This window comes from Peromyscus californicus, unplaced genomic scaffold (genome assembly GCF_007827085.1).
Source record: "Peromyscus californicus insignis strain IS unplaced genomic scaffold, ASM782708v3 Scaffold_8__1_contigs__length_139910024, whole genome shotgun sequence".
NCBI lineage: Eukaryota > Metazoa > Chordata > Mammalia > Rodentia > Cricetidae > Peromyscus > Peromyscus californicus.
The window spans coordinates 56,793,830-56,808,856 of NW_026294606.1; the positions used below are offsets into that span (position 1 = coordinate 56,793,830).

Consider the following 15,027-nt stretch of genomic DNA (forward strand, 5'->3'; position numbering starts at 1 on the left):
CACAGAGAACTGGGGATCATTCCTTTTAGAAAAGTATTTAAGATTTTTGTAGGCATTACTTATAGAAAAATTGAGCCAAATGAAAATGGAAGAGAAGCAGAGGTCACCACTGTAGGATGTTGAAATATTCTGGTGAGTCACATAGTGAATGAACAGTAAGAGTCTTCTTCATAACAACAAAAAATTAAGAAAGTACACATCTCAGCTTTTATACTCTAGAAATGCTCAGTAATCACTCGGTCTCTTGCAGCAATCTAAAATAATGTGTGGAGTATTCTCTAACAACATTTATTAAATAATATCATTTGGGAGTCACTATGTGGGAGTTTCAAACAATTCTCTTTTGTATAAAAATAATTGGACTAGTGCCAATTCTTTCCTTATAAGTAGAATACGGTTTGGAACTTACTCCACCCCCATGCCATTGATTACTGATTAGTCATACATTTGGAGCTATAATTTGCACTTGCTCACTGCCCTGTGAGAGCAGCAGAAGAAAGAGAGTCTGCTAGGTCAGAGCAGTGAATGAGGATGAATTCCAAAGCTCAGAAAATGGAATTAAATGATGGCCACTCCATTCCTGTACTGGGCTTTGGCACCTATGCAACTGAAGAGGTAACAGGGATGGGACTGGGGTTGAGACTGGAATGAATACAGACCTAAAAGAACGGAAGTTACCAATTCCTGTGCAGTTCTCGTGGCCTCCTGGTCCTCTGCTTCACCAGGTTAGAGCTATGCCATGTAAGAAGAGAGAGGCCAACAGTGTGTGTGTTCTGTACCAGGGTCTGATCATGTAATCATTCACTATTCTCACCCAAAGATCAAATATCTTTTTTCTATTTTGATCTGCTTCAAAGAAAAGAAGAAAAATTAAAACTTACTTATTATGACTATCTGATAATATATATTACATAACCATTTTATTTGTTAACCATTGAAATATGTTTATTCAACCCATTCATGCATTTTTATGTTTAATTACTTGATTTTTGTTATTTCTGAATTTGATATAAATTCTGGGTATTAATTAGTCTTTATGAGATAATTGGCTGACACTTTTTTCCTATTCCATAGATTGTTTTCTTTACACTGTTGACTGTTTCCATTATCATGCAAAAGATTCTTGACTTGGTATACTATCATTTGTCTACTTTTGCTATTGTGTCCTGGGTCTTGGAGGACATATCCAAAAATTACCTGTGCAATGTTTTAAAGAGATCCATCATGTTCCTTCTAGCAGCCTTATCGTCTCAGTTCTTATAATAATGTCTTTGGTTCATTTTGATTGATATTTCTAGCAGGTGGCAGATTTCAGTCCCATTTCCATTCTGTGTGTAGAGATATTCAGTGTTCCTAGTTGTCATTGGTTGAAAAACCTGTGCTTTTTCTTATTCATGCTGCAGTGTCTTTGTTGACAGTCATTTGAAGCATATAAATTCACTTCTATGAAGTCTAGTCTATTCATCATTCATCATTTTTTGTTTGTTTTTTAGAGACAGGGTTTCTCTGTGTAATTTTGGTGCTTGTCCTGGGACTCACTCTGTAGACCAGGCTGGCCTTGAATTCACAGAGATCCACCTGTCTCTGCCTCCCAAGTGCCATCACCGCCCTATTCCATTTATCTATGTGTCCATTTTCATGCCAGTAGCACAGTTTGTTTTAGTTTCCTACAAAACTGCTAAAAGTAGACATCACTTTTCTGGATATACATACATCATTGTTCTCTTTCAGATTCATGGCTTTTTAATTTTTCCCTTTTATTGAGAATAGATTATTGTCTCATACAATATATCCTGATTACCTTCTCTGGTGAGAGTTGAGAGATGCATTAATCTATGGCTATAAGGATAAGTCATTAAGAGTTAGCTCAATTCTATATCTATTTAGGTTCTTCTTTAGGGCCTAAAACCTGTCTGATCACAGATTCATGACCCCAGTAAGGACGCCAGGTATGGGATTTGTCTTGTGGACTAGGGCTTAAATCAAAAAAGCAATTAGTTATTTCCATAATATTCATGCCATTATTGTAGCAGTGGGCATATCTTGCTAAGTCATTATTAAGCTTGCAGGTTCATGGTTATATAAAATTGATGATTGCTTTTTTCTTCCAGTATGATGTTAAATTCTTGACTTAAAATTAAAAAAAAAAAACACCTTTAGATCTCTATGAAATTACAAGGTTAAGAACAGTCATATATATTCAACTGATGAGTTCCTGTGTTTGGTTTCTGAAGGGCTTAATAAAACATGGAAATGTTTTCATAGTGGTTTCATTATTTCGCTAGTCACACAGGTGCCTGTAGGAGCTCCCAAAGCCATAAAGACACATTCAACAGAGCTCTAGCTACTTCCCTCTGAGACTTTTCCTTTAGGGCAGCCATCATCTGTTTAACTGGTTCTTTTTTTTTATTTAAATATCCCCAACCATGATGGGCATGGTGGCATACACTTTTAATTCCAATATCCTCGACAGAGGAAACACACAAGCAAAGAGTCGAATAGTGTGGGCTGCTGACACCCTCCCATGTGTTATCCACAGCCACTTAGATGTGTAGTCACTGACTCCAGAAACTTTATTCAACTGTTTGAATATGCCATTTAACTTCAATTGTCCACATTGGAAGCGGGGGAAGGGGCTCACAAAATCTAATTTTAGACAACATGATGGTTTTATTTCTGTAACAGGACAATAAATCAGCAAAGGGTTATTTGACAGTAAGATTCAAGCAAGTTTGACATCCAGGGTCTTCAGATTAAATGTTAGGTCCATGCAAATGTTGGAAATGGTATATTACACATGAAGGCTATTTCTGTATTTCTTTAATTACTTTTTTAATTTAATTTTTTATTTTATAATTTAATTTAATTTTACATATCAGCCACGGATTCCCTTGTCCTCCCCCAGCCTATCCCCCATTCCCATCTCCTCCAGGGCAAAGACTCCCCTGGGGAGTTCAACCTGGTAGATTCAGTCCAGACAGGTCCAGTCCCCTCCTCCCAGGCTGAGCGATGTGTCCCTGCATAAGCCCCAGGTTCCAAACAGCATAGCTGGTTCTTATTTAAGAAAAATGGCTATTACTTGTCTGGAAAAAATTTTAATACTGTTTCATAAAAGAATGTTTACAGTTATTTTATTCTTCTTACTCTTAAAACTAAAGTATGAAATAAAAGATAAATTTTAATTAGTGAATAATAAATAAATAAGAATATGTCTTTTTCACCTTTTTTATTTTTTAATCAAACTTGATAGAAAAGACAATAATTTTAAATTTTGCTTTATTTATAATTTTCCTAAAATTATGAATTTTGTTGTAAAATCTGACACTTGAAGTTTTCCTTTGTGATCTGGATAGTTTCTTATGTATAAATCTATGTCTTTTGAGGATTAATCTTCATTGTGCCTATTTATTTGTGACATGTATATTATTTAACTGCTTAGAAAAAGGTTAACATAGCATACTAGTCACTATTTTGAGACTAGAGTCTGCTGATACCTGGAAACTTAGACCTCTTACTAATGTTTTTATTGACGTAGGAAAGACCCAGTAAAACTTGAATGGATCCTTCACTCCAAGCAGAACAAGCTGAAAACATGGGGGAAATTGTTCCCTCTAAAAGTCACTGCTTGTACCAAACTTAATCATAGAGATCTTTAAATACTGTTTATTTCTGTTTCTTTAGCATCTCAAGATCAAGTCTATGGATTCCACCAAAGTAGCTATAGATGTTGGATTCCGCCATATTGATTGTTCTCACTTCTACCAAAATGAAGAAGAGGTGGGAAAGGCCATTCGAAGCAAGATTGAAGATGGCACTGTGAAAAGGGAAGATATATTCTATACTTCAAAGGTATCATATATATATAGTGCATCATTGTGCAAATTAATGAAGGGGGGTGTATTCAGATGACATAGTACAATTAAATCTGTAGTTGGTGAATTGTGCTTATAGGTCATCTTTTATTCATGCATGCCCACATATTACATTCAGTATTAAACATGGGAGGTGATGGCTTCCTCAGCATTGCTATATTTAAATTTAAAAGCTTAATGTAAAGTCCATTTGCTTATCTGAGACTCTGCTGAAAGCACTATGATTTAACATGAACTACATTATCAGAGAGGACTCTGCTGGGACAACAAGTTCCCTTATATGCTGAGTGATTTTCCAAAAATTATAATTACAAATATAAATCATATTTATAGATAAGACAGAACATTATAAAATAACCCTTTGGGTGTTAAATTAAGAGATAGCTAAAGTGTCTAGTACTATGTCCACGATATATTAAAATATTAAAAAACTTTTCTTTAGTTATATAAATTAAAGGGATACTGAATCTTCCCCCATTGAGTTCAGGTGAGAGAATTAAAATATTAAATTGCTCTCTAAGACACAATTATAGCACAAATTGATAATGTGTTTGTATATCAAGAATTTTCCTTCAATTTTTGTCATATTTACTAATAAAAGCCACACATATGAGAGTTTATGTAGATGGACACCACCATAAGACATTCATGATGAAAGTGAGTATTTTTCTTGTGGTCAGTTTTTAAGCAGTTGAAAATTTCTCAATACCAAGTGACAGAAAGCCATTGATTATGGTAGCTTATTAATCTAGCACAACTCCCATTGTTCATACTCTACAGCTTTGGTCAACTTCTCATCGTCCAGAGTTGGTCAGACCCAGCTTGGAAAGTTCACTGAGGAAGCTTAATTTGGACTACGTTGACCTCTATCTCATTCATTTCCCAGTGTCTCTGAAGGTAAGTAATTTGTAATATCGAACTATCTAACTTCAGCTGTCAACATGATGTTCATTGTGTGAGTAGATGGATTTAATACATAAAATTCATAAATCTCACTCTACTTATACAAGTTATAAAACAACAAGGTGTGGCTACAGAAATGATGGAAGGAAAGAACTGATTCCTACAAGTTGTCCTCTGATCATCCACTGTGTTGTATGCACACACACACAAAAAAAAAAAAAAAATGAAAAATGAATAAAATGTAAAAAGAAAACTTAAAAACACTACCCAGGATAACTCATGTGAAAAAGTTTACCACATCACGTAAATGAACAAAGCTAAGGAGTAGTCTTTGCAAATATCTCCACTTAGCCATACCCTTCCTCTGTTTATTAAAAGTTTGGTCAGTTTTGTTTCAGCCATTTCTATTGATGATAAATAAGGCCTTTAGCTCAAAGCTCATGAGCATTAATATTTGATGGCTTCCTATATGTTCCAATATCAAAGTTGATCTTGCAAAGAAACAATTGACTTTTTCTCACTTTCCTGACTTTGTATCATTCATGCACTAGGAACATTAAAGGCCACAGATTGGAGCCCTGATTATTTATCCTGTGTCAAGATTCCAACTCACAATTGCCTGAAATCAGTGCAATGACACTAGTGACATTGTCAGAGAAAAATGGACATTACAACAGGGAAATGAGCAGATGTATTAAAAGTAATGTGTCAACTAGTACCCCGCAGGACATGAAAATGCATTGTTTATTATTACACATAACATATGAAAAAGTAAAGTGAAAGGCACTTTATTAATATATGAAGTTGTTCCATCTAGGTTAGGGGTTTAATTTCCAGCCATAAATTTATCTAGGAGCATAGCTACAGGGAGAGATGTAAAAATGATAAGATCTCTAATGACTGCTACTATTCCAGCCAGGGGATGATATTTTACCTCAAGATGAGCATGGAAACTTAATACTTGACACAGTGGATCTCTGTGCCACATGGGAGGTGAGTGACTATAATAAAGACCCCAGAAGAAATAAAGAAATAGAAAGCAAGAGAATATGATAGGTAAGTGATCAGCCCTTCTAAGACTCTGGGAACATCTCAGAAGGAAGGTCAGGAAGAATGTAAGAGACACAAGACAGAGAGAAGAGTGCTGTCTTCTGGACATGACACAGACAATGCAGACATGATCCCTCAGCAGGTGCCCACCCACCCTCAAATAGGCCTGCACAAGATTGAGTCTGTCAATAGTCAATCATCAATCCTAGAAGGACTCGTGGGGCCCTATGCTCCCTGGTGAACTAGCTACTGATGATAGATTCTTGGGAAGGATCAGTCATTGTCTTCAGTTGGGTATCCACTCAGGAACCCACCAGACCCCAACAGATATTTCCAAATCCATGATCACATCAATAATCCTGGTTAAATTCAAAAGACCTCAAAACAAAAGAAAATTAATGTGGGAAAGAGACTTGCAGAGAGAGAGGACAGGTAATAGCTGTGGGAAGGAGATTACTAGAGTGTATGAGGATTACAGTATTCTGAAAGCACTACATGTATATGACATTTTCAAAGAACTGATTCAGTGAATGTTACTGAAAACAGCAAAGAGGTCCAGTTCACACAACTCCACATGTAGGAAAAGGATGAGTGCTCTTTGCTGTAGACATTATGGTCTTTCTCGTCAATGTTCTGCTTAAGTAGTAGGGAAAATGCATAGCAAAAACAAAGTGAACGTGGAGAAGATAACTGTATCCTGCTTTCCTCCCTATGCAATAGTCATGATTGCCTAAGGAGAGCATAGGACTTTATTTCATTGTCATCACCTTTTCTGCCATTTCCTTCATCAGTTTTTACCAATAAATACAAGTCAACTTCACTTTCCTTTCTTGGCACTCTTCTTTCTAGCAACATAGCTTTTCATTTCTATCAGTCAGATTCCAATTGTGTATGTTATTCTCCACCAATGTTTTCTTCCCAGGCCATGGAGAAGTGTAAGGATGCAGGATTAACCAAGTCCATCGGGGTGTCCAACTTTAACCGTAGGCAGTTGGAAATGATCCTGAACAAACCAGGGCTCAAGTATAAGCCTGTGTGCAACCAGGTGAGCTCCTTTATCTCTTTTCCTTTAGACTTTCTTTGCTTTCTGGATGTCCTATTGACAGGTGTCTGTATGTCCTTCCTACTTGTTCATCTTTCTGTTATGGAGCAAAAGGTGCTAAGAGCAGAGCCTTTATCCAGGGCTCTTGAACAGCTTGTATCTTTGCTTGGTAAGGCAAAACAATAATGAGGGGAGACCATACTGTGGAAAGTGTTTAGAGAAGTCAAGGCTAACATTTGGAAATGAAGTCATTAGTCACACTTCAGAAGGAAGATCCACTTATCCCTGAGATACTAATGATGGCCATAGACTGAGTCAACAAAGGATCAGTGAAAAGTACAGCAATACTGGTAGTAGATGAAATCCATACTCAGAAAATTGTAGTAATAATTATAGTTGATCCAGTGCCTGACAACATCTATTGTATGCTGATTCTGTGACATGAGATAGTTTTCATAAATTACATATAAGAAATGTGGGCTGGGTGGTGGTGACACACACCTTTAATGCCAGTACTTGGGAGGCAGAGGCAGATGGATCTCTGTGAGTTTAAGGCCAGCCTGATCTACAAAGTGAGTTCCAGGATAGCCAGGACTATACAAAGAAAGCTTGTCCCAGAAAAATAAAGGAAGAAAGAAAGAAAGAAAGAAAGAAAGAAAGAAAGAAAGAAAGAAAGAAAGAAAGAAAGAAAGAAAGAAAGAAAGAAAGAAAGAAAGAAAGAAAAAGAAAAATGTTCTCTGTTGAAAAATGTGACATGGATGTGTTGGGTACATAATGACATATTATTTTCAAATATAAATGTCAAAGAAATAATACAGAAGTAATATTTTTACATCAGTTATATAACAAATCACATTTAAACTTTTAAAACATTTGGGATAATGATACAAATATCAGTGTGTCTAAAACAGTGGTTCTCAACTTTCCTAATGCTCTGATGCTTTAATACAGTTCCTCATATTGTGGTGACTCACAACTATAAAATTATTTTTGTTGCTGCTTCATAATTTTGCTTGTAATTTTGCTAGTGTTATGAATTGTAATATAAATATCTGATATGCAGGATATCTGATATGTGACCCCTGTGAAAGGATTATTCAACCCAAAGGTATCACGACCCACAGTTAAGAATCACTAGTTTAAAATGATTAATGTATACCATAGTCTATAATATAGGCAAGTGCAAGTGTCTACACCGACACACATGTGTTTAATGTTTTGATGAACCCATTGAAATATGGAAATATGAAATATAGAAATAACTATTCACTCTTACTACAGAACACATCTACTACAAAATTAACTGTTCTCATCCATTACTATGTAGTTAGAGTTTTAGATCAAAGGAACTCAAAAACTAGTGGAGTTTTCAACTTTAGCTGAAGGCAGTTGGAGATAATAACAAATAAACTAGAACTCAAATAATCTAGCAACTAGTGATGTCAGATTTGATCATTTAGTAAAGCTAGCCATAGCAATATCTCTTCTTTTTAAAGGTAAGATTTTTTCCTTTATTTGAAATGCATTTCCTTCTCACATAATGTATCTTGATTACAGTTTCCCCTCCTTCTACTCCTCTACATTTCTCCTACGTTCCCTCCCATCTGGATCCATCCCCATTCTATCTCTCATTAGAAAAAAAAAGCTTCTAAGGGATAATAATAAAATAAAATAAGATAGAATAAAAACTAACACATCAGAATATGACAAAACAAATTACCAGAAGGAAAACAGCCCAAGAAAAAGCACAAGAAGCAGAAACCCACTGTTTGTACACTCAGAAGTCCATAGAAATCACTAAACTGGAAGTCATAATATATATGCAGAGATCCTGTGGGGTATATATTTTATCTATATAGAGATAGATAGATAATAGATGATAGATGATGAATAGATTAGATAGATGATAGATAGGTAGGTAGGTAGGTAGATAGATAGATAGATAGATAGATAGATAGATAGATAGATAGATAGATAGATAGAAAGATAGATAGATGCATAATTTTTTAAAAGCATGACATTATGAGACAAGGAACCTCCAAAGATGACAACTGAAATTGCTTTCTAAGGGCATGCAGCCTACCCTTAAGAGTAGTTTGTTTCCCCAGTGAGAATACTTTGGAGGAAACTAAATTTTTACTTGCAAGTGGTTATCAATTGGAGATTGATTCTGTGTTAGGGATGGGGCTTCTGTCTACTTCTTTCTGCTCTAGGACACCATCTGGTACAGCCTTGCACAAGCCTTTTGCAAGCTGCCTCAAACTTTGTAAATTCATATGCATGTTGATCCAATTGATTTAGAGGGCGTTGTTTTCTTAGTGTCCTCCATCCCAGCTGGCTCTTATGCTCTTTGCACTTGCTCTTCCACAAGGGTCCCTGAGCCCTGGGGCAAGAGATTTGATAGAGATATCCCCTTTAGGGATAGGTGTCCCAAGGTCTCTCACTGTCTGTACAATGCCTGACTGTGGGTCTCTGTATTTGTTCCCATCTACTGCAAGAAAAAGCTACTCTAATGATGGCTGATAAGGCACTAATAAATGAGAATGACATTAGGAGTCATTTTATTGCTATGTTCTTTTGGTAGAACAGTATCATTTGGCTTTACCCTAGGTCCCTAGACTATCTAGTCTCAGGTTGTGTACCAACCAAGTAATGCCAGGTATGGGTTCAATTTCACTGAGTGAGACTTAAGTCAAGTCAGATATTGATTTGTTATTCCCACAAGCTTTGTGCCACCATTGCACTAGCACATCTTACAGGAAGGACACCACTAAAGAACAAAGGGATTGCACCTGTGATGGTGTTTATATTTTTTGTTTGGTGGCATAGAGAGTATCCTCCTGTACCAAAGATTCTAGAACATAGGAGTGAAGGCTCAGTGAATTGCATAGGTGTTGTCTTCAACAATGGGGTCTTGCTGTCAGTTTGTGAAAGGCAAGTTATAGCCTTGGCAACAGCCTGGGTTGTTTGGGAATTCCTATGGGACCCCTTTGGCCAACAATTCAATTAGATGTAACCCAACACCAGTAGTGGGAGCTTCATTTGGTGTCAAAAGATGGCTGGTTAGGACTCTGTCTCTCCGCTTATTTGGTGATTTCATTTAGGTCACCTTCATATATATATTTATATATTTTTTCCAGGAAGTTTCTACTGTATTGGGTTTCTTTTTGACCCTGTAAATGGCCCTTAATTTTAGCTGCTGCTCCCTGTAATTCTCTCTCTCATTACCCTCTCCCCTCTGCCTCCCCACTTGATCCTCCTGTTCCAACTCCCCATTGTCCATCCATAACTGTATACTCAGTTTCCCTTTCCTAACAATATCTGTCTGTACCCTCTACTCCCATACTCTATACCTAACTTCTGTGGATCTATGGCTTGTACCTTGGTTTTCATTGACTTAATATCCACATATAAGTGAATACATATCATATGTGTCTTTCTGGATCTGGGTTACCTCGCTCAGAATGATTTTTTTTTCTTGTTCCACCCATTTGCTTGCAAATTTCATTATTTCATTTTTTTGACAGCTGAGTTAATACTCGGTCATGTAAATGTACCACATTTTTTAAATCTACTTTTCTGTTGAGGGACATCTAGGTTGTTTCCAATTTCTGACTATTATGCGTAGAAAGACTGAGCAAGTGTCTCTGTGATAGGAGGAAGTATCCTTTGGATATATGCCCATGAGTGGTAGAGCTGGATCTTGACATAGATTGATTTTCATCTTCCTGAGAACCACCACTCTGATTTCCATAGTGACTGTGCAAGTTTTCACTCCCACCAGCAATGGATAAGTGTTCCTCTTACTCCACGTCCTCACCAGCATGAGCTATCACTTTGTTGATCTTAACAATTCTGAAAGGTGTAAGATGAAATCTCAAAGCAGTTTTGATTTGCATTTCCCTGATGACTAAGAAAACTAAACATATCTTTAAGTGTTTCTTGGCCATTTAAGTTTCCTCTTCTGAGAACTGTGTTTAGATCTATACCCCATTTTTAATTGGGTTTTTTTCTTGATTTCTAGCTTTTTGAGTCTATCTTTGTTAATTGTGTGAATGTGGTTTCAAGGTTGACCATTCTGAATTGGACAAGTAGTAAAGGAGCTCATCCCAGGGAGGCTAATTCTCCTCTTCCCAGAAGTATTGGCTGTCTGTAGTTCTTTGTCTAGGGATGAAACCTGTGAAATTTCCCCCTTTGATGTTAACATATATAACAATATTGCCATTCACTCTTCTTTCTTGATATATTAGTGTAGAAAGAATTTGGATATAAAGTCCAAACAAATTTACCAAGTTTAAGAAAAGCTGAATTTTGATTTCTTTCCTTTAATTGTCAGTACTGTAAGAAAGGAATTAATATAATAACCACCATCATTAGAGGACAATACTTTTCTGTTCTCTCTCTCTGTCTCTCTCTCTTTCTGTGTGTGTGTGTGTGTGTGTGTGTGTGTGTGTGTGTGTGTGTGTCCCTCCCTCCTTCCCATCCTTTCTGTACTTACTTTATTCTTTTAATTCAGAAACTAACTCAATATCACTGGTAAAATTTCTAACAACTTCCTGTTCTCTTTTAGACATTACCTCAATTGAATATTTGATCAAATCCTTGCTTTCCTCTACTATTCAATATTCAAAGCTCTACAAATTCGTGGAATTTGTTATGTCTCCCACAGTAAAAATTGGTGTTTAGCCTCCAAGATCTGGCCTGCAGGGTTACTGAATCTCAAGAATGTTACTTTTCTAACTTCCCAAGATAGATATTAAATTTATTTGAAAAAACCATGACATGGTATTGATGATATTCTCAATTCAAATTTCATGCTAATATTGATTATTTTTATTCAGCTTCCTTTCCTTTAATATCTCTTTGATATTACTAAGGGATTTCATGGAATTTTATATGTTCCTATTCTGTTTATATACAGGTAGAATGTCATCTTTATCTCAACCAGAGCAAGCTGCTGGATTACTGCAAGATGAATGACATCATTCTGGTTGCCTATGGTGCACTGGGAACTCAGAGATATAAAACTTGGTAATAAGAACAGCAGAAGTCATCTATAAGTCACAATTGTTAACATTCTGGACTCTTGTGGCTATTTTCATTTGTATTCAACCCTGGCAACAAATTTCTGGGATTTGTCTTTCCTTCTAGTGTTAATGAGGATACTCCAGTTCTCTTGGATGATCCAGTTCTTTGTGCCATAGCAAGGAAGTACAAGCGGACACCCGCCCTCATTGCCCTTCGATACCAGCTGCAGCGTGGAATTGTGGTCCTAGTCAAGAGCTTCAATGAGGAGAGAATCCGAGAGAACATGCAGGTGAAGAGGAAGCCAGACACCAGGGCTCATAAGCTGCATCCTTCATATATGCCACATCTTTCATTTTCAATTTTAGAATTTTCTAGTGTACAATAAGTTTAATAAATTAAGCAGTACATCTCTTACCTAAATTTGTCAGCTTTTAATTTATTGATATTGTATTATTTCTCTATAACACTACTTTAGAGTAACACCAATCAGTGATGGACTCATGTGTTAAAATTGTAACAGTTAGTGATCATCTTTTTTCATGATAAAACTGATTGGAATTATCTACAATGAGTCATCTTCCAGCCAGCTTCTGAGTCCTTTGACCAGGAATCATTAATGATTGGGTAATTCCTACTTTAAGTAATATTGAAAATGATTTTTTTCTCATCCTAATTCTTCATGGGTAGGACATACAAACGCAACTGTATCCATGAAAATTTCTGAAGCATATTTTCAAAACTGTCTCTGCACTTCCCTGGATCTTTCACATCATAACATTATTTCTTCTGAATCAAGTCAGCTTTCCTTCTTCTCCAGATTCCTTTGAAATCTTTGTCTGTCGTATTACATGTTATGTATGATGATATATTTCCATTTAATTTTTTAATCTGGTTTTCAGTGTTTTGCTTGATGACTTTAAGAATTGGGGGCAACTCCTCAGATTGTCTCAGATTGACAAATATTCTTCATAAATATATATCTAAAATAGTATCTCTTCCTCTATAACAGGCTTTGGATTTCCAATTGGCTTCAGATCACATGAAAATCCTCGATGGCTTGAACAGAAATTTTCGGTACTTTCCTGCTGATATGTAAGTAACTTTCATAACTTTTATAATTTTTGATGGTTCTCCACTTATTTTCTAAGAAGAGCATATTAATAGCATGTCTGTCAAAAGTTTCCTCACTATGAGGTAGTCAAAGAACAGTTAGAGTTAGAGAAGACACAGATTTCTAGAATTCTCTTTCTAGACTCAGACAGAGTTTTACTCTTGGACACAGCAAAAGGGAGTGGATACAGGGTCACCTTGATCTGATGCACTGGATGCAGGGTCACTTTGATCTGATGCAACTTTCCCTCTTGTATCAGTTGCATGGAATGTGCTGGGTTAGCCAACATTATTACTGAGTCTATATCCTTCCTGCAGATTTTTTGATTCCATCTATATTCTATGGATATAAATTCTGAGTATTTCAATGTCACATTTTCAGATATTATAATGATCAATTTACAATGTCATCTCAAAAATCTGCTCAGTCTCTTACAGACTGAAGGCAATTCCATCATCTCTGTGGTACGGGTCAATAGCTCTTACTCCTCTTCATCCTCTTCATATGCAATTGCTTATTGAGTCTTGCTAATTTAATGGCTTTAATAATGTCAAACCTCTTATTTCCTTTACACTCTATGTGTGTTCAGGACTCAGACAAACATTTTTCTCAAGAATTTCTCGATTGTTGTTGTAAATAAAACACTATTTTACTCAATGGACTATCATTACTCTCCTTATGCTATCTATAAGTCTATATAATTTACAAAAAGATGCATAATATAAAAGAAGTTAAGCAAGAAATTGCTTCTTGTGTGAAAATTTATTCATAATTAATTCAAATTAAGCACTATAATGTATGGAAGGTATTAGAATGCACAATTGCATGTAATCCAAAATTATAAAGTGGGTTATTACCTATATTAACAAAATATTGCTAATATTTTAATAGTATTGAGAAAAATAATGAAGTGAGCACACTTATTCAAAGAGATGGAAATAATGGCAAGCAATCAGTAATTTTTGCTCCTATTAAAATGATAAATTAGGGTTGAGGATTTAGCTCAGTATTAGAGTGCTTGCCTAGCAAGCACAAGGCACTGGGTTCGGTCCTCAGCTCTGGAAAATAAATAAATAAATAAATAAATAAATAAATAAATAAATAAATAAATAAATAAATAAATAAAATGATAAATCATTTTATCACTTTCATGCTACTATAGAGCAAATTCCTTGGACATGGAATTTCAGTCCCATAAATGAAATTCCTTCTAGTTCTGGATAATATAGCATACCCTGTATCATAAGCAGTTAGTAAATAATTAATGATTGAAGACAACTGACACTAAGTGCTATCAGTTACTTTATCATTTAAGAGTGGTTTTTAACTTTTTACTACTTTTTAATTTGATGTATATGTGTGCATGCACATACCAGGCATATGAAGTTCAGAGGACAACTTGCAGGAGTTGATTCTGTGCTGCTACCATGTGGGTTGCAGGGATCTAACTCAAGTCGCCTGGGATGACAGCAAGCACTTTTACCGACTGAGCGAGCTCGCTGTTCCCCAAAAGTATTCATTATTGTCAAATAGATAACTGGACTTGCCCAATTCAAAACAAGGCAAAAATCAGTTTCTGCTTTGTTGAAAATTTACAGTAAAAAGAAATGGTCATCTTTTTGCATTATAGAAAGATGTATATATTTGAATGATTGGCTCCGGGTTCTCTATGTGATAAGTTCCAAGGAAAATATATTTGAACAGCTCATTTGTTCTTCCTTAGCTCTATTATAAAGTACTGTTTCTAAAAATAAGAACACATGTCATACGGCTTCTCAGAAAATCAAGTTTTCCACTTGAGCCTCAGTGGCATAGCTCTAGAAATCTTACACTAAAACAGTCATCAGACACATTGTGCATTGTTCTTTCTCATTGCAGGTTTAATGCTCACCCCAGCTTCCCATTCTTTGATGAGTATTAACATGGAGGCCTTTGCTATGAGCTCTGTTAGAAGCTCGTGTGTGCGATGCTGGACTCTCATATGCCAATAGATGAATACATCACCTTCAATCCATGCTGCT

At 35.9% G+C, this 15,027-nt stretch overlaps 1 protein-coding gene across 2 annotated transcripts; it reads left to right on the forward strand.

The window, feature by feature from the left end:
• The first annotated feature begins 525 nt into the window (after positions 1 to 525).
• Positions 526 to 15,027, forward strand: LOC128103523 (aldo-keto reductase family 1 member C18). Of its 2 annotated transcripts, XM_052727992.1 has the most exons (9): positions 526 to 615; positions 3,682 to 3,849; positions 4,653 to 4,769; positions 5,691 to 5,768; positions 6,748 to 6,870; positions 11,789 to 11,898; positions 12,019 to 12,184; positions 12,905 to 12,987; positions 14,885 to 15,027. In XM_052727992.1, exons 1-9 carry the CDS (start codon positions 526 to 528, stop codon positions 14,925 to 14,927), a joined length of 978 nt encoding a protein of 325 aa, XP_052583952.1. In that variant the 3' UTR covers positions 14,928 to 15,027. The 2 variants fall into 2 exon arrangements, with proteins under 2 accessions (XP_052583952.1, XP_052583953.1); XM_052727993.1 differs by lacking the exon at positions 5,691 to 5,768.

What these genes read in the sequence shown, in the direction of transcription:
- LOC128103523 (XM_052727992.1), top strand. Translation starts at nt 526, where the DNA reads ATGAGGATGAATTCCAAAGCTCAGAAAATGGAATTAAATGATGGCCAC. An exon ending in ATTTCCCAGTGTCTCTGAAG is followed by an intron (nt 4,770 to 5,690) that starts GTAAGTAATTTG and finishes CTACTATTCCAG; the next exon opens with CCAGGGGATGATATTTTACC. An exon ending in GAATCCGAGAGAACATGCAG is followed by an intron (nt 12,185 to 12,904) that starts GTGAAGAGGAAG and finishes CCTCTATAACAG; the next exon opens with GCTTTGGATTTCCAATTGGC.